The 24,083-nt window shown below is 36.8% G+C and overlaps 1 protein-coding gene across 1 annotated transcript; it reads left to right on the top strand.

Annotated features, from left to right (window-relative positions):
• Positions 1-648: 648 nt before the first annotated feature.
• On the top strand, positions 649-22,581 carry trim37 (tripartite motif containing 37). The gene is made up of 25 exons (XM_048180795.1): positions 649-820; positions 1,507-1,587; positions 2,349-2,450; positions 3,088-3,128; positions 3,625-3,741; positions 4,761-4,848; positions 5,046-5,168; positions 5,950-6,073; positions 6,161-6,228; positions 6,508-6,632; positions 6,961-7,011; positions 7,103-7,184; positions 7,860-7,936; positions 8,023-8,202; positions 9,906-10,020; positions 10,571-10,768; positions 11,180-11,316; positions 13,590-13,672; positions 16,173-16,349; positions 16,469-16,759; positions 17,958-18,122; positions 18,503-18,695; positions 19,619-19,737; positions 20,071-20,223; positions 21,732-22,581. The coding sequence occupies exons 2-25, from the start codon at positions 1,567-1,569 to the stop codon at positions 21,788-21,790; spliced, it is 2,889 nt and encodes a 962-aa protein (XP_048036752.1). The 5' UTR covers positions 649-820; positions 1,507-1,566; the 3' UTR covers positions 21,791-22,581.
• Positions 22,582-24,083: the final 1,502 nt, after the last annotated feature.

Genomic DNA, 24,083 nt, shown 5'->3' with positions numbered 1-24,083 from the left:
TGGGTATAGCCTGAATGTAACCGTTTAATTTGCACATATTCATAGGGGACTTTGAAAATGGCTCATTTAATGAGCCACCAGATCCATAACAGATCTGAGGCCCCACCAAACCTGAGTCTCGTACGATGGTTCCTCTGTACTGCAGGCCTCCAGAGGTTCTCAGTATAGAATGTAGGCCGGCGTCTCTCAGGAGAGTTCAAGTGAAATCTTCATTTACTATGCAAGTACTCTACATTTGCACTCATTATTCAGTCAATATGTACCATTAAGTTTTGTTTGGTTATTTTTAGCATTAATATAGCATGTATTGCATGAGTTAACATTAGTAGCATTTGACAAAAACACCTAAACTTTATTAGTTTGAACTGTTTCAGCTTTTACTGTTACCATAGAAAACATATATGCGGGCATCAATTTAATATACGTTTCTAAATGTGACATAATAACATATCAGTATTTAGTTAGAAAAACGGTTAAAACAGGACAGGCAAAACTGAAGAGTCATGAATTAAATATTTGATGTTGGCGCTTTCGAATGGGCGTGTCAATTCGCTAAATGCACCGCCCACTCCATATACGCGTTTGTAATTGGTTAATGCTAATTCCATCGGCTACCAACAGTGAATACGATTGGTGGGTACGGTCTCCCATGGTGACTGACACGGTCTCCCATGGTGACTGACATTGACATATAGGCGCTCCATTCGGTGCTAGTCCATAAACAAGCAGTCTGATGCTACAATACCCGTTCATAAAACACTAAATTAATAGCGCTTGATGTAGACAGTCGGATTGACGGATTTGAGTGCGACATTAAAAGGTAAATGCATTTTAATAGAGTTTTTTCCTGCATGGTGAATAGAGTTTGAGCAACCCCCCTAGCTAACTTGCTAATATGCTAAACTGTGCTACATCACCTGCTAGTATGTATTGTGTGTTTGCGATAATGTTTTATTTGAACAGGTTATCAATCGTTTCATGTCCTCTCAGCAATGGCATTGAGTTTTGTGCTCGCACATGAAAAATTTTCTTGCTGAATGTGCTCAAATATTGTCTCTGCATGCATATTTAATGCATGACAGTGTTTGTTATTAGTTGAACTGGTCGTTATATTGACGGTTTATGAGTTATTTGATTTTCAAAGTCAACCATTACCACTGGAAGCTTGTATTTGATACAGCTATGTGCTTTATAAGACCATAAAGGCCTCCAGTTGATGTTGGCAGATGTATCCTGCAGCATTTTGGCAGTTCATTCAATATTCTGTGTTTATTTCATTATATGTTTTGGCCATCTGCGGTCATAAACAGTAAAGCTCATACAGATGAATGTCTTCTGCCACTTGTCACATCAGCTCTGCGCTGCCAGACATGTTTATAGCAATCTGGGGAAATAGACTGTCTTTTAGTAGACTAGCAGACTGTGTGCATGATATTGCTAAATCATCAGTCTTCATTAACGAAATGTGAGCATCTAAATGGGCTCTGCTGTCTGTTTTTACCTCAGTGAAAGCACCAGGATTCTCCCGTCAGATATATTTGGCTGTCAGAAGTCAAACTGGCTGAGATGGATGAGCAGAGTGTTGAGGTATGTTTACTGTGTGTGTGTTTTATATTAACAGGCACCAAGTTGCTTTTTGTTCAGGGACGAAAACTTGACATAACATTAAATTTAACCTTTACCCAAACAGGAAAAGTCTGTCTTTATTTACTCACCCTTATGTCCTTCAAATGTGAATAGCTTTCATTGTTCCTTGGAACACAAAAGCTGATATTGACACTCTCTTGTCAATATAACAGAACTGATTTAGAACTCCCAAATTCAATTCAATTTTTTTGTATAGCACTTTTCGCAATGAATATAGTTCCAAAGCAGCTTTACAAAAAATGCTTGTTTTGATGTTACAATTTAGGAAGTATTCTATATCAGCCAGAGATGAGTGTATCAAAGTAATGTCCATATGGCAGTAATGCACAGCTTTAATATAATGTTATGTGGATAGTTAATGTCATGTTATGATCATACTCTTTTATCAGATATAATTGTAATATGTTTATGAGAAGCACCAAATTACAGAAAAGATCCATAAGATTTTTGTGTTATATTACAAGTTGGAAGCACATAAAAAAAAAAAGAAACTACATGAGGGTGAGTAAATGAAGACAGAATATTCATTTTAAGAACATAAACTGTAAGTATATTGTTGTGAATATTTTTAGTATTACGCTAATAAAGTCGTGTTCATGTGTCATCTATCAAGAAGTTCTTTATATGTCGTTTAAAAGTTGACAGACCACTGTCCCTCTTAAGTTTGTCTGAATTGCCTCATTTCTTGCATCCCTCTTCAGAGCATTGCGGAAGTCTTCCGATGCTTCATTTGCATGGAAAAGCTGCGCGATGCCCGTCTCTGCCCTCATTGTTCCAAACTCTGCTGTTTCAGCTGCATACGGGTGAGCAAACATGTACACACTCATTAACAACACAGCGATCATCTACACACAGCCTAGAGTAGCTCACCCTGTCAGTTAATCAACGCTCCCTGTGCTCTCTTTATTTCGGCTTGACAGGACATGAGTAAATTCATATACAGGGAATTTGTTTTAAAAACATTTCTAAAGTATTTTTTGGAAATATTACACACTTCACTTTAACTCAAGATCTGTATCCGGTTGCATAAACTGCTTGGACTAGTCTTTAAAAGTTAGCCAACTCATTTTTTCCTCAAGACTGGTCCTAACTTTTTAAAGTCGGCTACATAAAAAGGTAGTTTGGTCTACTTTGAAAAGGAAAAGTAAAACTGTTTACTCCTTGGCTAACTGGTAGTTGTTCAAGTGGTAGTCTTAACATAGTGGCTAAGTTTATGCAACTGGCTCCAGGATCTGAAAGATTATAGTTGTTTTTGACAAAAGGGGTTCGATGCTTTTTACATTCCTTTTTAGATGCTTTCCAAGTGCATGTTGAGAAGAATCCCACAAATAAAACTCTTAAAATGTATTTTAATAATTGATATATTACTGATTCAGGCGATAAGCCAAGCTAGCCTTTATAAATGAGTAAATTTTGTTCTTCTGTTTCTCTTCCTGGCAGCGATGGCTGACTGAACAGAGAGCTCAGTGTCCCCACTGTCGGTAAGTTCTGAGCTTCAACTTCAAATGATGCTTTGAGCTCTGACAGTCTTTGGAGTAAATCTAGAGGATTAAGTATTGATTTTTCTATTGTTAGAGTTCAAGGAATGAGATCATTTCAGGGAAGCATTGATTAGTTACAATAAAAAAACTGCATTCAAAACAACTTTAGACAACTGGACCAGAGCCACCTGATATTTGGCAACAGAAACACACTTGCATAATTGCCAAAGCAGTTTTGAAGTGTGTTCAAACTAGAGCTCTATAATTAAAGCTCAAAGCCTTTATTGGGAGTGCTGGAACAGATTCATCCCTGATACTCATTTTTGGTTGATTTGAAAAAATATCAAAATGATTTAATAGCAAAGACAGAGTTTTGCAGAACCAACTTGAATCTTCTCTTGATTTTTTTTTTTTTTTTTTTTTTTTTTTAAAGTGTGAATAATAATAAATGTGTATGGTCCTTTTGGCTAATAAAACTTCTAAATGTTGAATTCAGAGCTCCGCTTCAGCTGAGGGAACTGGTCAACTGTCGCTGGGCAGAGGAAGTGACTCAACAACTGGACACACTGCAGCTCTGCAACCTCACAAAACATGAGGAGAACGACAAAGACAAGTGAGCCATACACTTATTCACACTGAATATCAATACAATCCTCATGGTGGCAGTACTGTGTTTTTTCTTCACTATATACATTACTATTCAAAGGTTTGGGCCATAATGTTTTTTTTGTGTTTTGTTTTGTTTGTTTATTTTTTTAAGAAAGAAATTAATAGTTTTATTTAGCAAGGACACTACATTAAATTGAACAAAAGTGACAGATTGTTTTTTGCAACATTATAAATGTCTTTAATATTTCAAATAAATGCTGTTTCTGAGCTTTCTATTCACCAAAAATTCCTAAAAATGCATCACTGTTTCCATAAAAATGTTAAACAACTGTTTTCAACATTGATAATAAAATATGAAATATATCTTGAGCACCAAATCAGCATGTTAGAATGATTTCTGAAGGATCATGTGACACTGAAGACTGGAGTAATGATGCTGAAAATTCAGCTTTACCATCACAGGAATAAATTGCATTTTAAAATATATTAAAAAAGAAAACAGATATTTTAAATTGTAGTAATATTTTACAATATTACTGTATTTTGATAAAATAAATCCAATCTTGCCATAAGAGACTACGTTCAAAAACATAAAAAATCATACTGGCCCTAAACCTTTGAATGGTGGAGTGTCTATATAATTAATATTTCTATTTACAATGTATTTATTTAAGTTTATTTAAATAGTGTGAAATTTATATTGAATTCAAGTATTGTTTCAAGTATTTTTTTTTACACTTTGTTTAGATTATTACAGCTTTTAAAATGTAATCATATTTTTTTTATCATGGATTTAAAGTAAACATATCTAGACAGAAGGCATTTTTACTTGCAAAAAATAGGCACGATAAAATGTTTTCTTATAGGGGAAAAAAAGAAATGCCACTGAGAGAATACTGGGTTTTTAATTTCTGGGATGGAGTCTCCTTGCATTTTAACATTTTATCAAATGACTAAGTGACCAATTAGTGTACTCAATGCCAGTGATTCTCTCCTCACTCCTTCATTCTCTCACCGTAACAGGTGTGAGAACCATCATGAAAAGTTGAGCGTGTTCTGCTGGACTTGTAAGAAGTGCATCTGTCACCAGTGCGCTCTGTGGGGAGGCATGGTATGTGTTTCTGTCTTCAAAACACATTAGTCAGGCTGGTGGATTACGTGTATGGTGTCAATTCCTCCTCGGATCCCAATGTGTTGAGATGAAACATGACTGGTCACACTTAGGAGGAAATTATCAATACTGCACCTAATGTTAACGGATGTTAGTTTGTTTCAAACAGGAACTTGCTTATCTCCTCCTCTCCACAGCATGGAGGTCATACGTTCAAACCCCTGGCCGAGATCTACGAGCAGCATGTGACGAAGGTGAACGAGGAGGTGGCTAAGCTGCGGCGCCGGCTGATGGAGCTCATTAGTCTGGTTCAAGAAGTGGTAGGCACCCTTGCTTCTCATCGACGCCCACTCGGAGCAATTTAGACGTTTTCTGAGTTGACAGTTCATAATGGATGCTAGTTTACCAGCCACAAATGCCTTTTTAGATGGAAGTACTAATGACAAATCAAATGTTATCTAATTACATATATTCCTGGTTTGACAAGTGCTGTTGAAGGCGTTTTACATAATGTAGAACTCCAGGATGCCAAGAAACCCACACAAATCCATCAGTTACTGATTATAGCTCACTTTTGAATCCTACATAAGGTGCTTTTCCAATAGAGGGCGCCACAGCACAAAACAAATTTATCCACATCAAATTTAAGATACTCAAGACTCACTACATGGACAAAAAACATCAAGTGGGAAGTCTTCCCAGAAGTGTAAGTAGTGGTGCTGAAGGCAAAGCTGAATTTTTAGCATCATTACTCCAGTCTTTAGAGTCACATGATCCTTCACAAATCATTCTAATATGATGATTTGGTGCTCAAGAAACATTTCTTGTCAATGTTGAAAACATTTTTGTTGGTGAATAGAAAGAACAAAAGAACCGCATTTATTTAAAACATAAATCTTTTCTAATCTTATAAATGTCTTTTGATCAATATAATTCATCCTTTCTGAATAAAAGTATTACATTTTGGGGGGAAAAAAAATCTTACTGAGCGTGAAATATTGAATGGTAGTGTGTGGGAGTGTGTTTGGGTGTCCACATACTTTTGGCCATAAAATATAGATTTTTTTTTTTTAATTTAACCACATTTTATTTGTTTTTCAGGAGAAGAACGTTGAGGCGGTGCGTGGCGCGAAGGATGAAAGGGTGAGGGAAATCCGGAATGCTGTGGAAATGATGATTGCTCGGCTCGATAATCAGCTTAAGAACAAACTCATCACGCTCATGGGTACAATCCTGCTTTTCTTCTGACAGTTTTCATATGACCTGATCTTTGAGGTTATATTTGTCTAATGTAGTGTTGCTGCACCCACAGGACAGAAGACCTCTCTGACACAGGAAACAGAACTGCTGGAGTCTCTGCTGCAGGAAGTGGAACATCAGGTGTGTGAAAGCAGTGTATAAGTAACATAATAGTTTGAGACAATCAGAGAAATAAAGTTATAATAATTGTATAAAATTAAATAAGAATTGTACTTTCAGATGCACTATTACTAAAACAAATTTAGTTATAAGTCAAATCAAATTTAGTAAAAAAATTAAGTTATTCTGAAAATTTATGTTAAAGTTTCAGTTCAACTTTTCACTTACATTATGTTGATTGAATTATTTTGTAATGGAAAAAAATAGCATTAAAGTGTGACGTGTGCTTACACCCTACAGCTGCGTTCGTGCAGTAAGAGCGAGCTGATCTCTAAGAGTCCAGAGATCCTGCTCATGTTCCAGCAGGTTCACAGGAAGCCAATGCAGTCTTTTGTCACCACTCCTGTCCCACCAGACTTCACCAGGTACTCACATTTAGATACCGTACCTGTTATACTGCCACTTCATGCAGCAATGAGATCTTAGTAAACTTGATGTCTTGTGCTCTCTGTGGCAGACTGCGAATAATGAATAAACACGAACACCTGTAATAAAAAAAAAAAACCCTCTAGGCTTATAGAGCCGTTCAATCATGGTGTTAGTTTGTAGGCCAGCACAGTACGCTACTTCACTTAAAATAATGCTTCTTTATTTATAAATGAAATAAAGTTTGTGGTTAACATTTCTTGAATAGACTTTCCCATTTCAATCTGCGAGATAAATTGCACACAGTCATATCTCATTTCTTCTCAGTGAGCTGGTCCCAGCCTATGACTCCAGCACTTTTGTTTTGGCAAACTTCAGGTAATGACCCTCCCTTTGTCTATCTTATTAATTTATTTCTTAAATGGTGCATTAGTTCTCTTGCGTGACTTGAATTTTTCATTGCCTTAAGTACTCTGCGGCAGAGAGCCGACCCTGTCTACAGCCCCCCGCTCCAAATATCAGGCCTGTGCTGGAGGTTGAAGGTTTATCCGGTAAGTTTGTCACATATAACATGGAGACGAATTAAAGGTGCCCTAGAATCAAAAATTGAATTTACCTTGGCGTAGTTGAATAACAAGAGTTCAGTACATGGAAATGACATACAGTGAGTCTCAAACTCTATTGCTTCCTCCTTCTTATGTAAATCTCATTTGTTTAAAAGACCTCCGGAAAACAGGCGAATCTCAACATAACACCGATTGTTATGTAACAGTCGGGATCATTAATATGTACGCCCCCAATATTTGCATATGCCAGCTCATGTTCAAGGCATTAGACAAGGGCAGCCAGTATTAACGTCTGGATCTGTGCACAGCTGAATCATCAGACTAGGTAAGCAAGCAAGCACAATAGCGAAAAATGGCAGATGGAGCAATAATAACTGACATGATCCATGATTACATTATATTTTTAGTGATATTAGGGAGCGCCCGATTTAAAGGGGCTGCGCGCTGAATCGGTGCATAGTTAATGATGCCCCAAAATAGGCAGTTAAAAAAATTAATTAAAAAAAATCTATGGGGTATTTTGAGCTGAAACTTCACAGACACATTCAGGGGATACCTTAGACTTATATTACATCTTGTAAAAACTGGTTCTAGGGCACCTTTAAAATTAAATTTTTTTCAAATCTACCTTTTCTCACAGCCTTTGTTTTTGTGGTTTAGGATGGCAATGGAGTTGTTCGGGGAAACTATCTCTCTGTTTTTCTGGAGTTGTCTGCGGGGCTTCCTGAGACATCCAAGTAGGCTCCCTGCTCTTGTCCTCTTATCCTGCTGCATAGTCTCACAAATAACTTTTTTAATGCCTATATCTTTGTGTTCCTTCTAGATATGAATACAGGGTGGAGATGGTCCATCAGGCCTCCAGTGACCCCACTAAAAACATCATTCGAGAGTTTGCATCGGACTTTGAGGTGGGCGAGTGCTGGGGGTATAACAGGTTCTTCAGGTTGGACCTTCTCGCCAGTGAAGGATACTTGAATATGCAGACTGATACTCTTGTGCTCAGGTGCGAGCTTGCATATTTATGTTAGACCATTTTATTGCTCTAATAGCTCCTTTAGAATTGAAGGGGTCATGAACTGCTTTTTTTTTTTTTTTTTTAATTTATACTGTTCTTTGAGGTCCACTTATAATGTTAGCAAGATTTTTGCATAAAAAACATCCTAATTTAGAAGTAATAGACAATTTTCTGTCCTGTTTTTCACCCTCTTTGAAACACAGTTTTGATAGGCGTGCCACATTCAAGACTTTGAATTAAACTCCCAAAGCTATGATTGGGTAACACCGTGTCTACACCAGATGCAAGTGGCTTGACGCGACATGACAAAAGCAAATAAAACCCATTATAATCAGTAATGCTGTCTACACTGGATGCGGCATGAAATTGATGCCCTGTTCTATTTCTGAATCTGATTTGCAACAGTTGCGTCCAGTGTGGACACAGGGTTTTGCATATTAAAATAATTGTGAATGTTCCCGCTACACTTGTGTGGAATTGTTTGAAAACCTCAGATGTTCGCCATACATGTTCCTGATCCCAGATCAAAAGACAAACCTACACCTCATATACTAAGAATACTGCAGTCTGTGACAGCTTGGTAATAAATCATATTTATTCTTATTTATTTCTTATGTATTTGTGAGGTTGTATTGTTTTTTATTATATTATATTAGTGTTGAAATTAAGACTAGGGTTTTTCTCATTATATAGTTGAAACATTTGCCAACTGTGAAACATTTATGCATATTACATATGCTTTATAAGTCTTGGTTGTGGCAAATAAAGTTAAGGTACTTGGAGTTAACTCCATTATAGTTGACAAAGGATAAACTATGGTGTTTCGTGTAAATGAATTATGAATGAAAGTACCATCATTTGTTGCACTGTTGTTCTTATATTCATCGTTCACCACTTTCAGTAAAGTGAAAGAAAATGTAAAATGAAGCGAAAAAACTAAGTGTCTTACTGAACTTTGTTAAAATACAAGGAAGGTCATGCAAAAACTGAGGATTACAAGACGTTTTGTAGTGCCAAGTTGTGGAAAAATGCAGAAAAAACATAATTTTTGCTGGAGTGTTCCTGTGTTTGCGCCTCTCTCATATTTACTACTACATGGCATGCATGAATTAGTAGGTGGGGCTAAAGAGGCAATGATGTAGACGTGTGCGTTGATCTTCTGCAGAGGTGGTCTTTCATTGCACTTTTATGTCATACTGAGACAAAGTCCGAAACAAGACATTTTGGGAGCTTGGTTTCAATAAAAGCTGTTTTTGGACTAACAAGGAAGTTTTGAGTTCTGAAACTTACAGGATATTTTTATAGTACAATGACCTCTTATATGTCAAAAGTTAGATTTCTCAATTCATGACCCCTTTAATTTCAATATTAGTCAGTTAATTTACTTTGTTGTACCTGTGATAGTTATTATAGCCTGTTGACACAGATAAAACCATAGCCTATGTGTTTTCAAAAACAAGTAATTTACACGCTGCATTTATGCCAAAATATACTGGAAAAAAAAGGTAAGACTCATTGAAACACTTAAAGACATCCTTCCAACTCAGATGGATGCAAGAGCAGGTCCTGTGTGAACTACTTCCTCTGCTTTTAGAATAACCATTCAATGTATCGGACACAATCCAGGGGTGTATCCAGTTTATGCTGTCTTGTTCGTTTCTCAAGCTCTACTTTTTCCATTAATGTCACAGGTATCAAGTGCGATCACCTACATTTTTTCAGAAGTGTAGAGATCAGTATTGGTATATAACTCAGCTGGAGTCGGCCCAGTCCAGTTACATTCAGCAGATCAACAACCTAAAAGAGGTGAGCGTTAAAGACGCCGCTATATGTATTATCTCCTTAGGATCTATCTAGAAGAAACTGCATTGTTTCATACTTGAACAGAATTTGTAATGACTGTTTAGCTTTCTTCTATACAGACATGAATTTATTTATGAATGCATTTGCTGTTCATGTAATATTAATGCTATAACATTTAATGCCTGTTAATGTTTTTAAGATGAACTAAATAAATAGTCCACCCAAAAATGAAAATTCTGTCATCATTTACTCACCTTCATGTTATTCCAAACCTGTATGACTTTCTTCTGTGGAACACAAAAGAAGATATTTTGAATAATGTTGGAAAGAAAATGGCTCCCATTGATTTCCATAGAACTGAAACGGTTTTCTTTCCAACATTATTCAAAATCTCATCCTTTGTGTTCCGCAGAAGAAAGTCATGCAAGTTTGTAACAACTTTAGGTTGAGTAAATGATGACAGAATTTAAATTTGTGGGTGGACTAACACTTTAAGAAACACTTTTTCCTTCTGTATCTTGTGTTGCTTATGTTCTGGTATATTTCTTTTCAGAGGTTGGCCATAGAACTGTTCCGTCGGCAGAAGTCGCGGAGTTCCTCTCCACCTGATCGGCGTCTCTGCCCCACGACTTCCTCCGGGAGAGACTCTCGTCAGGGGAAGAGCTCCGTACTGGAGGAAGGGAGTCAGGCAGCATCAGTAGGGACCAAGGAAGATGAGGATGAAGAGAAGACCCAGCATGATGACTCTAATGTAAGGCCTGCGAGAGCAGCGTGATGACATTTATAGCTACTTTTTTTTTTTTTTTTTTTTTTCATTTTAGCAATAAAATGTTCAATGTTTTTCTTCTTCCCTTTGAGAACTAGAAAAGTTTTTTACTCCCATAAGATATTATCCATCATTTCATCATAGCCACATCTTGAACATCTTTGATTCTCTTACATCATAATCATCTGACAGTATATGCTTTTAGGCATATAACATTCAAATCAGACTACACTCTTTGTGATCCCTAAAGAAAACAAGCCTACATACAAATGTAATGTAGTGAACCTGCAGCCCTGACAGCCACATAATTTGAATCATTTTCGTGCTTGGAGCCATTTGATGTAATATTAAGCACATTAGGATCAGTTTGATGATGATGTGTTGATGCAATGTTAGGAGTTGTCTGACGGGGATCTGGAGGTGGACTGTCTAACTGGAGATGAAGATGTCAATCCTCTGGATGGAAGTAGCACCTCTGGGAGCTCAACAGCCACCAGTAACACGGAGGAGAATGACATTGACGAAGAGACCATGTATGTAAGATTTAAAAACAGCCTTACTAAAAATTCAGAATGTGCTTTTAAAGCAGAACAACTTGACTCTTAGTGATTTTATCATGGATGTTAGAGGCATAATTCACCCAAAATATGGGAATTCTCTCAGCATTTATTTACTGTTATGTTGGTTTCAGACGTCTTGTAATATAGCGCATTGGAAGACAAATAGACTATTTTATGTTGCTTTTTTATTTGTTTCTTTTTTTGGAGCTTGGCAGTCTCCATTAATTTTCTTTCATATAGAAATATGCGGCTTGGAGATTCTTTTATTTGAAAAAAAACAACAACAACAACAACAACAAAAAAACACACACAGCATGCCACCCGCATAAATAATGACAGTATTTTCTTTTTTGCCTGAACTATTTCCTTTAACCCAGGTAAAATCAGATGATGATATTATTATTATTATTATTATTAGCTTTATATATGACTCATCCAATCAGGTTTTAGAGTCAGAATTATTTTTTGTTTTATAATATTTATTTTATAGTAATTGATGGAAAACAGCACTTGATGAAAGTCACAAGCTTCACTGTGGTACGTATGTAGATAATGTAGATCTATTGAAAGTGTTTCTGGCAAAATCGTGATCAGCTCTAATAGCGTTTTTCTCCCCCCCCCCCTTAAAACAGTACTCATCATTTGCTAGGTCACATCCTCATGGTGTGGTAAATACTAGTGTACTAAGATTATTGCATAAGAGATGGTGCTTTGTGTGCCAGAGGGTAACAGCTGTATCCTCCCCCTGGCTGGAAAACACGGTTTAATTAGGGCTGATACCAGATTTGTGACAGGCAGCCCCTCGCACTCTGTGTTTAACCAGAGTAGAGCTGTTCTTTCTGTCCTGTCCTATCACGATCTGAGAAAATGAGCACTATTGGCAGCTTTGACTTGTGTAGGCTCTGTGAGAGTGCTCGTGTTTCTGTAGTGAGGTGTTGGAGTCAGAACCTCACATGTTTCTGCTCATGCTGCCGGCTACCGCCCGCTCACACGGCTCTCAAACACGCATTGCTCCAACCAGATGAGACGAATGAGTCATCAGAGCCTCTACCTCCTGCTTACAAATGCTCGTTCTCACAGTCTCTGTCTTTTCCAGCGTGCACACACATACGTGCACTCTTGTTCTCAGGCCCACGCACGTTCTCTCACACCTTTGACTCCATTTGCTCGAGTGTTTTGTATGTGCTTTGTAAAGGTGCCCATGTGCCCAAATGTCAGAAGCCCACTTCCTCAGGATATAATTATGGGGTTAGGAACTGTTTACACCTGGTATTATCATCTCAAATGCATTTCCCGTGACCTCTTGATTTGATTTTTCATCATTTGTATTTGAACAGATTTTCCATCATAAAGCAAAAAAAGCTCCAAAGCTTTTTTTTAAAACTCGTAGCAAATGTTTTTAAGCTTTTCGGATGCGCTTCACGTGTTCTTCACATGTGCTTCACATGCATCCTGATGTCAGTCAGGCAAACCAGAGAAGTCTTGTGCATGTAAATGTGCTTATTCAAATGTCTCGATTGGATGTTGTTGTTTTTTCTTTTAAAGCCGCACATACCCGGCAATGTACATACACGCTTGTTTTAGCGCAGTGGTTGACCATTTAGTAGGCGGTTTGTCACTTTTTCCTGGAAAAAAAAATTCAAGATTTTTCCAGAATAGATTCAAATGATATACCCTAACCCTATATAAAGATCATTTTTATTGGTGGGGCCAGTGCAATACTAGCAGGGCAAGTAAACATTTATTCGGTGTATCCGTGTGGAGTCGTAGCTCTCAGCTTCTATAAATACTGTAGTGGATAAGCGCAAAGAACCGCTGGAGAGGACTGAGTCATCACACGGTTTAGCCTGAGACAATGGTTCATGTGTTACCCTTACACACAGACACACACACACACATACTCACATATACATACATATTCAGCAGTAAGCTTGGAGCAGAACGCTATCAACACCCCCTGTGGAGAAGCTTATTTCAGACCGTACCACTTCTCAATATTAACAGGGGGAGCCACACAAATGAATCCTCATCTATTTAAAGCATGTGGCGATACGCTAGGGACATAATGCCCGACCACGCCTCATTTAGCTCCGTTGGGATTCCAATTAATCATTCAAAACCTTTCCACACATACATCAAATATTAGAGCTGATCTGGTTATGCATTGTAGATTTGTTTACTTGCTGCTGACATTCCACTAGTAGTTGAGAAATAATACAACTGTGAATTGTTTCCATCTGTTGTAGGTCTGGTGAGAATGACGTGGAGTACAGCGGGAATCTAGACCTCGAGGAAGGTGAATTACCCGATGATGTTGCCGGGGCAACAGGTGAACCAGATTTTCTCCGTCCAAGCGCCCCTCATTGATTCTAATAATGTTGTATCTCTAATGAAACGAGAGTGTCATGCATATGGCAATCTGGTGTGTTGAAACACTTGGCTTTGAAGTGTCATCGACTGCAACACCCTGTTAATCAGTTGTAGTGATGTAACCGAGCCAAATTACCATATCAGACTTTGAGGATTTACTGCAGAATCTGCAGTTTAAAACCCTGTTAGAGCTTCTTCTGAAACACTGGTAGTGTTCACTCAATTTCCTAAAAACTTGAACTATAATGTTTTTAGAGTTGAAACAGCTGAGCAGTGTTATTGTTAAAGTCTTCATCAAACAGAAGTTGCGATCATGTTTTAATCATCTTTTAAGTGAAACAGCTTCTCAAACGAGGAAAAAAAAAAGTAGGACGGGACTTCATTTTGTCCTTTGGAAATTGATTGGATTGTTGGATTGTTGTCGTTTGCTAATTGCTGTTATCTAATGTGAGTGACAGGTTGCTGGAGGGGAGGGGGATTTTGATTTTATGGGGACTTCAACTAAAAGTATTTAAAAAATACTGAAATAATATAAAATATAAATATATATAGATGAAAAACTTGTATTTAATTTATTTTAGGTAATTGCCAAGGCAACATTTAAAAATTTTTGTTTAAGATGATGCACTAAAATGACTAAAACTAAAACTGAAATAGAAATGCATTTAAGCTAAATGGAAATTTAAAAAAAAACTAATAAAAATGAAAAAAAATTTTTACAAAAAATGACTAAAACTGCAACTACAATTAAAAAGTTAATTTAAAATAGTATAATTAATAAAACTAAAATAACACACTAATGCTGAGAAATTATTAATATACAAAATTAAATTATTTGCATAAACACATTACCACTTGTGGTGTGCATTTTTTTTTTGTCATTTATTTTTTTATATATATAAATTTAACAGTACATCATCAATTATTCCTAAGCTATTTTGGACAATTAAAGGTCCCGTTTTACGTGGTTTCTTGAAGCTTTGATTGTGTTTATAGTGTGCAATATAACATGTGTTCATGTTTCGCGTGTGAAAAAAAACACAGTATTTTTCACATAATTTACTTATCTGTATACCGCTGTTTCCACTGTCATAAAAACGGGCTGATGACTTCCTTGTTCTATGAAGTCCCTCCTTCAGAAATACGTAACGAGTTCTGATTGTGCCAACGGTTCCTGTGTTGTGATTCGACAGCTCTGAGCGCACCGTGCCCGGAAAAGTCACGCCTCTTACCATAACGTGGAGATGCACGCGCTCAGTGTTATTGTAAACATGTCTTTAATTTTACCCTATCAATTTGAGCCGGAATCAGACCCGGTGATTGGACTGCGGGATGAAAATAACAGCGTTTCGACGACATGGCGACAAACACACTCTACAAACGCAACTCTTGTGTATTCCTGTGGGCGGAGGTTAGTCAAAAAACTGTTTTAGTGACGTCATTAAAGAAGGAAGTAGAGGGATGTAGTCCAAACTGGCCGTTCGATGTAGGCGACTTCTGTTAAATAAAATATCTCGCTTGGCATTGAACTTTGAACTTTAAAATTTTACAGATTTTATTTATACTCTAACAACAACATTACACACTAACTAAAGTTTGAAACATGGGATCACGAAGAACGGGACCTTTAAAATGCATTCAGAAAAAATTTTTAAAACAAAATTGGCAATATCCATTGGTGTATAGTCCAAATGAGAATGATTATTCACTAATCTGATAATAGATGACAATTTGAGTAGTCAATACCAATAGCAGTAAAACTGTGTACAAAAGTGTATTATGCACTCCTTTGTTTAATTTAATTAAATGTAATTTAAATAATGACATGAAGTCTTTAAAGGTGGGGTATCCATTTTTTCAACAACGCTGTTGGACATTGTTGATATTTGAAATCAATCCAAAGAAACCCCCCCCCCCCCTCTCTTCATTGGTCCGCCTCCAAAACTCACCTTCCAATCCTTACTACCCTGCTCTGAGGCGGTCTCAAACCTGGCCTGTCCGCTGCTGGCATGCGAGGCGAGTGCACTGTCAATGACGCTAAACGCAGTGTTCTCTATAGCGGTCGTCAGTTTGCAGTGGTTTACCTGCACAAATCTCACTATTTAGCCACTGTTACACACGCAATACGAGAGTGGATGTCTGTGTATCACAGCTGACGCGCAACAAAATGCTTCACAAAAAATAAAGCGGAGTTGATGAACAAACGTTTGTTGTTGGTATCGGCCCGACCAACTTCCAAACAGTGTATTTGAAATATCGGATACCCCACCTTTAAACTTAAGTACTTCTGTAGGTGAATCTTTTTGATCCTTATGCTACAAATTGCGATGTAATCTACTGTACTGTACAAATACTCTCTCACAATTTTGATAGACTTCCACATTTACATGCTAACCTACTGATTATAGCTGTGTAAAGCAAAGTCCTCTCTGTTCTAACTGTCTCCCCCTGTTGGTCAGGAGATTCTGGTGCCTGTGCCCGGGGTTCAAGGCGTGGGGCAGGTGCAAGTTCAGCCAGCCTCCTGGAGATCGACCCGGTCATCCTCATCCAACTCTTGGACCTGAAGGATCGCAGCCATGTGGAGTCACTGTGGGGGATGCAGCCCCGCCCCCCTACCTCTCTCCTCCAGAGCCAAGGTGTCAATGATGTCATCAAAATGGAGATTGCAATTATATAGTGAACTCAATAACACTTTAAAATGACTGTAGCATCTAAAATTGGTATGATTCATCATGACTACATTTTTGATTGACAGCTGCTGCTGTGCCCTCTCGTAAAGAGCGTGAGCGTCGTCCTCAGGCGGTGCGTCGTTCAGCCCCAGACTCAGGGGTCCTGATCAGACTGAAGGCTCAGATGGCAGAAGTGCGCAGTAAGATGTCGGACGTGAAAGGGCAGCTGGAAGCTCGCGGTGGAGCCGGTCGAGTCTCCACTCAGGGAGCCTCAAACCATGAGCAGGGCCCCTCCATGGACTCAGAGATGGGACCCAGCCGCAAACCCAGTGAACTGCTCTTCAAAGCACCCATCTCATCACGACACTCTCGCAGTGGTATGACAGATTTATTTTTTGTTTTTATTCAAACAGTACGATCGGAGAGAGGACAGTAAACAAAGTGGGAGGGAGAGCGGTGGGACTCGTAACACAACCACTGTTTTTTATTAACATGAAGATTAGATCTTAGATTAGATTTTAGATTAAACTTTTATGAATCTGTATGAGAAATTGTCATTTACGTGCCTTTTTAAATCCATGTAGTCTTTAAAATTATTATGAGCTCCTAAAACTGTTTGCGTAATGATTGTTAAATAATTAGCAAAATGCTGTGTAAAGTATTTTTGGATGGAGTATAGAATATCACACTTCAGGAAATGTCAAAAATGAGGCTGTTTATTTTTTGCTTAAGGTTTTCATTTAGTGTTGATATAGAGAGATCAAGATTTTGATATTAGTCCAACTTTACCATCTACAGGATATATTGAACTTTTTTTGTACTTTTGTAAATAGATGCTGTTCTTTCTATTCATCAAAGAATTCTGAAAAAAAAATGTATCACGGTTTCCACAAAAAATATTAATCCGAACAAATATTTTCAACATTGATAATACTTAAAAATTAGAGATTCGCCGATGTATTGGCCGATAAAAGCAAATTTTCACACCAAGGGTTATCAGTAGATAGTCAGGGCCGATATATCCTGTCAATCAAAAGAAAATGCACTGCATTTGGGCTTTGTGTAAAGAAAATGCTAAGAAACCAGTTTGATGTTCAATATTAATAGTAATTATATAAATTAACATTCAGAAAGTTAAGAATATTAATTTAGTCTTCAGAATTTAATTAATATGTGTTAATATTAATTTGAGTAATGTGTTTGTTTGTAACTGATACCAGTTACTCCGAAACAAGTTGATGAAATGAAGAGAATAGTGTCGGTGCATCTCTATTAAAAATGTCCAAATCGGCATATTAGTGTGATTTCTGAAGAATAATTTGACTCTGAAGACTGGAGTAATGACTGCAAAAAAAATTCAGCTTTGCCTTCACAGGAATAATTACATTTTAAAATATATTAAAAGGAAAAAGTTATTTTTATGTGTAGTAATATTTCACAATATTTCTGTATTTATTGTATTGATCAAGAGCATACAAGACGAAAATATAATAACATCTTACAGACCCCAAACTTCTGAACGGTAGTGTATATTGTTGTAGATTCAGCCTGGCTTTGTTTTGATCTTTGTTTTAGGAGTGAAGAAGGCTGGTTCTCCTAAGCAGGAGAGTGTGGGGGCGCTGGGTGGACTGTCCCTGCGCCGGGCTGTGGATGCTGGGGAGAAAGAGCTGAGAGGAGCAGGGCGAGAGTCCCCTACTGAACCTGCTCTGTGTCCCAGAGAGGGACCCTCCTCCTTGGATGGTTTGTACATGACTACACTTCATCTTGTGATTATTGAAATGAAATGAGAAACAGTCAACATGGTAGACAAGTCGTCCACCATCTGACTGGTTTATCTTGCCGCTTTTCAGCATATTGCACCATAAGTATTGCTTTTTTAAGAGGCCATGTTTGGTTAGGCCAATTTTTTTACAGGACTTCCTTAAGACTGACTACTAAACTAGCCGTTGAGATAACGCTCAACTTAGTCAATTTTGAAAATTTAGTTTTGCCCATCCCTAGAAGCAACAATAGCGAGGAATAATCTGAAAAGATTAATTTGGGGGAAAAGCCCAAAGACTTCTGGGAAGCTTTCAGGGCGTATTCAGATCGTCTGAAATGACGTTATCTGTGTTTTGCAGGCTCCCTGAAAGCACGGAGTGTGCAGAGTTCTCCTCCCTCGCTGGGAAGCGGCTCCTCTTCCTCTGATAAACCCTCTGGCTCCAAACACGAGGAGCTGCTGTACGGAGCTTCAGCTTCAGACCTGTTCAGCATCACAGCTCTCAATGGAGCGTCCGCACCCGCCACCAAACAGCGCAGGAGTCCAGTCGTTGGGTAATGTACAGAAACAAGCCATCGGCATCACTACGTAATTGTGTATCCATTCAGAAACAAATCCAGTAATTGGGCTTGATTGAAGGTTGCAGTTTTTATACGTAGAATAGACATTTAAATGCTGATGAGATCCTCAGTAATGGTGCGAGGATTTTAATTTGTCATTACATTCATTAGCATTATTGTAACCTGTTGAGTTGTATTCTGATACTATAAATTACCGGATGGCCTTTGTATTCACTCAATGAAAGAGACTTTATTGACACAATAGCTTTCACAATGCTAATGTTTGGTGCTATTTAAGTTTTGTTTTACCGTTTTGCTTTGTTTTTGGGTTTGATTTGATTAGTTGTTTTTTGTTTTCTTTTTTGTTTGTTTTTTTTGTTTGGTTTGGTTTGGTTTTACATTAAATATTTGTCATACAATAGCTTTCACCAGGCAAATTTTTGTTTTGTTGGTTTCATGTAAAATACCAAGACACTTAATGTCTTTGCATGCCAGTATTTGGCTTAATGGCTTTGTTCTGTGTTTTGTTTTATTTACTTTTTGCTTACTGTTTTGTGGTATTTGTTTTCTTTGGATTAGTTTTTCTTTTCTTTTTTTCTTTTTTTCACAAAAAAGCATGACACAAAATGGTGTTCACCATGCTAATGTTTTGTTTTTTGTTTTTTTGTTTTTTTAAGCTTTTTTTGTCCATACAAAATGGCATTAACTAAACTTTTTTATTTTGTTATGATTGTACTGGTTTGTAAAATACCATGACACTTAATGACTTTCGGCATTCCAATATTCGTTTTCTGTTTTATTTTTTTTTATTTTATTTTGCGCATATATATATATATATATATTTTATGCATGATACACAATGTTTTTATTTATTTATCTATTTATTTTTACCATGCTGATAAGATTGTACCCCTCAGACCTGGCCTGCTGACGGACAGCTCTCTGAACTGTGATCAAGAGAGTGCCGGTGAGATCCATCAGTCACTGCTGTCACTGACTGAGCCATCGTCCTCTTCCTCCTCACGCCCTGATGAAGGTGAGACATGAAGATCCGCTCTCAAAAACATGAGTAATAATTACACTACAGCACATTTTACTTGTGTTGCATCAATGAGTCATTGCACACACTGTGAAGGAACACACTGTCATTCAACGGCACATAAAATTAGAAGTGTTCCCAGGATATTGTAGTTAATCACCAGTTAAATACTCCAGAAGGCCTGAGGTTACCGCCAAGAGGCTCATGAGTAACACTTCCTTATCTGATGCTTGATTGCAAAGGAAATAAAGCACAACTTATACAGAAAAACACGTGTTCTCAGTACTGATATCTGCCAGTTCATATAAAGTCATGGCCGTCTGTCCTCAGGTCTCCTCAGTCAGAAACAGCCTCACCACGTGCTGCCGAGCATGAGCAGTGACAGCGAGCTGGACTGTGACACGGAGAACGAGAATGAGGAAGAGGTTGTGGCTCTGGAGGCTGGAGACTGTGCGTTTGACACCAGAGTACTACCCTGCCCAGGTGTATATCTCACCCTTCACTGACACTGTTAGTTCAACCACTTCTGCCAGTCTAAAGTTTGGACACGCTTGACTGAAGTTGTTTTTTCATTATCTTTTTTTTTTTATCTTAAGGCTTAAATACTTTAAATAATCTACCTTTTACATTCTTTTACATATGTAAATTAGGCTCAATCTCATAAAAAATCGAAAAATTGCTCGTTTATAACAAAAGTAATACTAATCTCTTTTTAGTACTAATTTTAACTTTGTTTTCAACTTAATTTTTTTCCTAAAGTGCACCTAAAAAGTTTGATAGATTTTATCTTTATGTAAATTATTTATCCTGTCTGTCCATATATATATATATATATATATATATATATATATATATATATATATTTTTTATTTTTTTTATTTTTTTTAAATTACCCCCCCCAAAAAAAACAAACAAACAAACAAACTGACAGTTACAAGATTAATTAAATTTATTAAGATTTAATTAAAGAAGCAAAAAACAATGCTAATTTACTTAATCATGAATATTTAAAGGATTAGTTCACTTCAGAATTAAAATTTCCTGATTTACTTTCTTCAGTCGAAAAGAAATTAAGGTTTTTCAGGAAAACATTCCATGATTTTTCTCCATATAGTGAACTTCACTCGGGTTCAACGAGTTGACGGTCCGAATTGCAGTTTCAATGCAGCTTCACGATCCCAGACTTGAAATAAGGGTCTTATCTAGTGAAACAATCTGTCATTTTCTAAACAAAATGAATATTTATATACTTTTTAACCACAAATGCTCGTCTTGCACTAGCTCTGTGATGCGCCACGCATTACGTAATCACGTTGGAAAGGTCATGCATGACATAGGCGGAAGTACTGTGATAGGGCGAAAAACTCAGAGCTAGTGCAAGACAAGCATTATTCCTTCCACACTCTTATTCCTTGTCTGGGATCATGTAGAGCCCTTTGAAGCTGCAGGGAATCTGCAATTTGGACCTTCAGCTCATTGTACTTCAGTGAAGTCCACTATGAAGAAAAATCCTGGAATGTTTTCCTCAAAAACCATAATTTCTTTCCGACTGAAGAGAGAAAGACATAAACATCTTGGATGACATGGGGGTGAGTAAATTATCAGGAAATTTTAATTCTGAAGTGAACTAATCCTTTAATGTTTATTCAGTTTGAGGATTAGTGTTCATGTTTTCTAAAATTTTGGTGGTTGAAGATGTAAATTTCTACAGAAAGTCAAAATTGTTAAATCCAAGCAAAATCATGATTTTGCCTATAGTATCTCCCCTTTTAATTGTATATTAGGGAAACCCTCAATCACGGCCTGTATGATGGATAAATGTAATTACGTGCTTTATTAAAGTTTAAAATAGGTCAGCCACCTGTTTAGTCTCTGATTATCTCTGTGGGTGGCCACAGTGCACCAGCTTATTATAATATTCCAGTATTATGACTTTTGTTCCAGCGGCCTGTGTGTGGTCTGCTGAAGTCCTGTCTGTGTGTCGTTCTCAGGCGAGCAGCTGATCCCTGATGATCTGAGCTTTGTGTCCGGAGAGACCACAGAGAGGTGATCTGCCACAGCGCTACAGAAATGTCTTGAAGTCATCAGGCTCTGAATGTGCTCTTTATGTCTGTGCACTTACTTTATGTTCAGATAGAACAGGAATATATGTGCTACTGTATATGTTATTTAAGAGAAACACAACTTTCAGGATGGGAAAGAAAAGTGTGTTTTTCTCTCTCTGCATTGTGAAATGCGTAACATTCCGTTATAAAGCTGAAGGTGTATATATTTAAATGTCCATAACTAGATAATCATATTACAGTTATATACTACATTACTTTACTTTTGCAATGCTGCTTATTGTCATAAAATCATAGGGAGTTGCCAAACACCACTTTTTTTTTTCTTTTTGTTTCTTTGAGTTAATAACTGGGTTCAAGTGTTTTGGCACATTGAGTCAGAATGTCAATACAGGTGCTGCTCTGTTACCGATTCATGTGGCTTTATTCTTTGTGCAGTGTGTGTGTGTATATAGAGAGAGAGATATAGATATTAGTGAGGTTTTTTTATACCCCCACTTCAGCTGTCTAGTCCACAAAGCATAGCTTTCTATACCCAAAACATGTTTACATTGACTAAATGTCTGCAAAAAGGGAACATGGAGCTGATACAAGTTCAAATAATTTGACAGGGATGTGTGTTTTTATATATTTCAAATAAGCAGTTATTACACAGCTCAGTTACAAGCACTTATGAACTTATTAATGCTACATTCCCATTTTTGCTTTTTTTTTTTCCTTTTTTAACCCATGTTAACTCCTATAAGATGTTCAAATAAAAGGCAGTTACAAACTTAAACCAAAGTCTCAGGTGGGTCCAAGTCTGTTTCTAGCCCCAGGTCGTATCGTGCATCAGAACTGCTCCAGTGTTCGTGTGGTTTGGTTCGAGCTCAGACTGTTGTGGCGGCGGCAGCAGCTGGGAAATCGCACCGTTTATGTTGTGAATAGATGTCATGACATCTTCAACAGCTGGGGAGTGATGCAGTTATATTAATTTGAGGTCACAGTGTTGCTCTTTGCATGTACAGCTTTCGCTCAGTACAGTCTGTTGAATGTTTTGTTGAAAAGTGTACTGCGAGTAATGCGTTGCTTTTGCTGTTTAATAATTGTTGGCTTAAGAATTAACAACAGGTCAGTGCTTTATACAAATACTACTTTTTTCCCCCTCTGCTTCCTCTCCAGCATGTTTATAGCCTCTGCAAAGTCTAAAACGATGATATCGGTGTTCCTTGACTATTCAATGTAAATCTAATGCTGTTCTTTGTGCTGTAATAATAATGTCCCTATTTTGATGTTTTATGTTTTATATGAGCAAGAGGGTGGTGTGTTTACTGCTTTCTTTCTCTAGCATGTTTTTAAAGGTTTTTTTTTGGGGGGGGGGGGACTCAAAACAAACGAGTATATGAACAGAATGTAATGTATATTTATCTAAATTAAAACATGAAGAAATAAATGACGTGATACTATAATACGCTTTATTTTTCTTTGTGACATAAATTGCAATGTGTTAAAGTGTACAAAAAATAAATAAAATTACATGTCCAATTTCACCCCCAAATAAGAATTATATAATAAAATCTAATGAAAAAACATAATTTAAGATATAATAGACCTTTTTCAGAGCAGTGCCATGACAGGACCACTTATAATTTTCCACAGCTCATGTTGTCCGGAGTTTTTTTTTTTTTTTTTTTTTTTTGGGTCAACTGAAATTTCTTGGAAAGATATTTTTGCAGTTTCATCAGAACAATCACATTAAATAACTACAACCCGCTGAAGAGATGTCTATTCCTCACAGCCTCGCTTTGATTCCCGTTAAAACTCAAATATGCTGTGAATAAGGTCTAAAAAATAGACCTAAAAATATGTGATGAATTACATTTTGTATTATTTATGACAGATTTTTTTAAACATTTATTTTGAAAATTATTTTCCAGGTCTTTTGGACTTTTATTTATTTTATTAGACTTTTAGAAAACTTTTATAGACTTTTAGAAAAGTTATTTGGACTTTTCATTTTATTTTATTTCCTGGCATTCCAATTTTTCTTAAAGGTGATTTATTACATTTTTTTAAATTATTTACTGTATTACTTTAAAAAAAAAAAAAAAAATCAGCATAAATTAAATACATTTATTATACCATTATCTATACATATACTTTGTTAAAAAAATATATATATACTTAACTTTGTATTGTTAATTTTCATAAAAATGTGACATGATTTCAAAAAACTTTTTTTAGATTTTGAGGTTCTGGATTTGAGCCCAAAAAGAATTATTAAATAAAATATAATAATAA

This window comes from Megalobrama amblycephala, linkage group LG2, assembly GCF_018812025.1.
Source record: "Megalobrama amblycephala isolate DHTTF-2021 linkage group LG2, ASM1881202v1, whole genome shotgun sequence".
Classification (NCBI taxonomy): domain Eukaryota; kingdom Metazoa; phylum Chordata; class Actinopteri; order Cypriniformes; family Xenocyprididae; genus Megalobrama; species Megalobrama amblycephala.
Note: the sequence above shows the minus strand (reverse complement) of the source record. Positions and strands in the feature narration are given on the sequence as shown.

Coding starts and splice junctions, on each gene's coding strand:
- trim37 (XM_048180795.1), top strand. CDS start 1,567: ATGGATGAGCAGAGTGTTGAG. Junction 1,588..2,348: donor TGGATGAGCAGAGTGTTGAG/GTATGTTTACTG, acceptor ATCCCTCTTCAG/AGCATTGCGGAAGTCTTCCG. Junction 18,123..18,502: donor GGGACCCTCCTCCTTGGATG/GTTTGTACATGA, acceptor TGTGTTTTGCAG/GCTCCCTGAAAGCACGGAGT.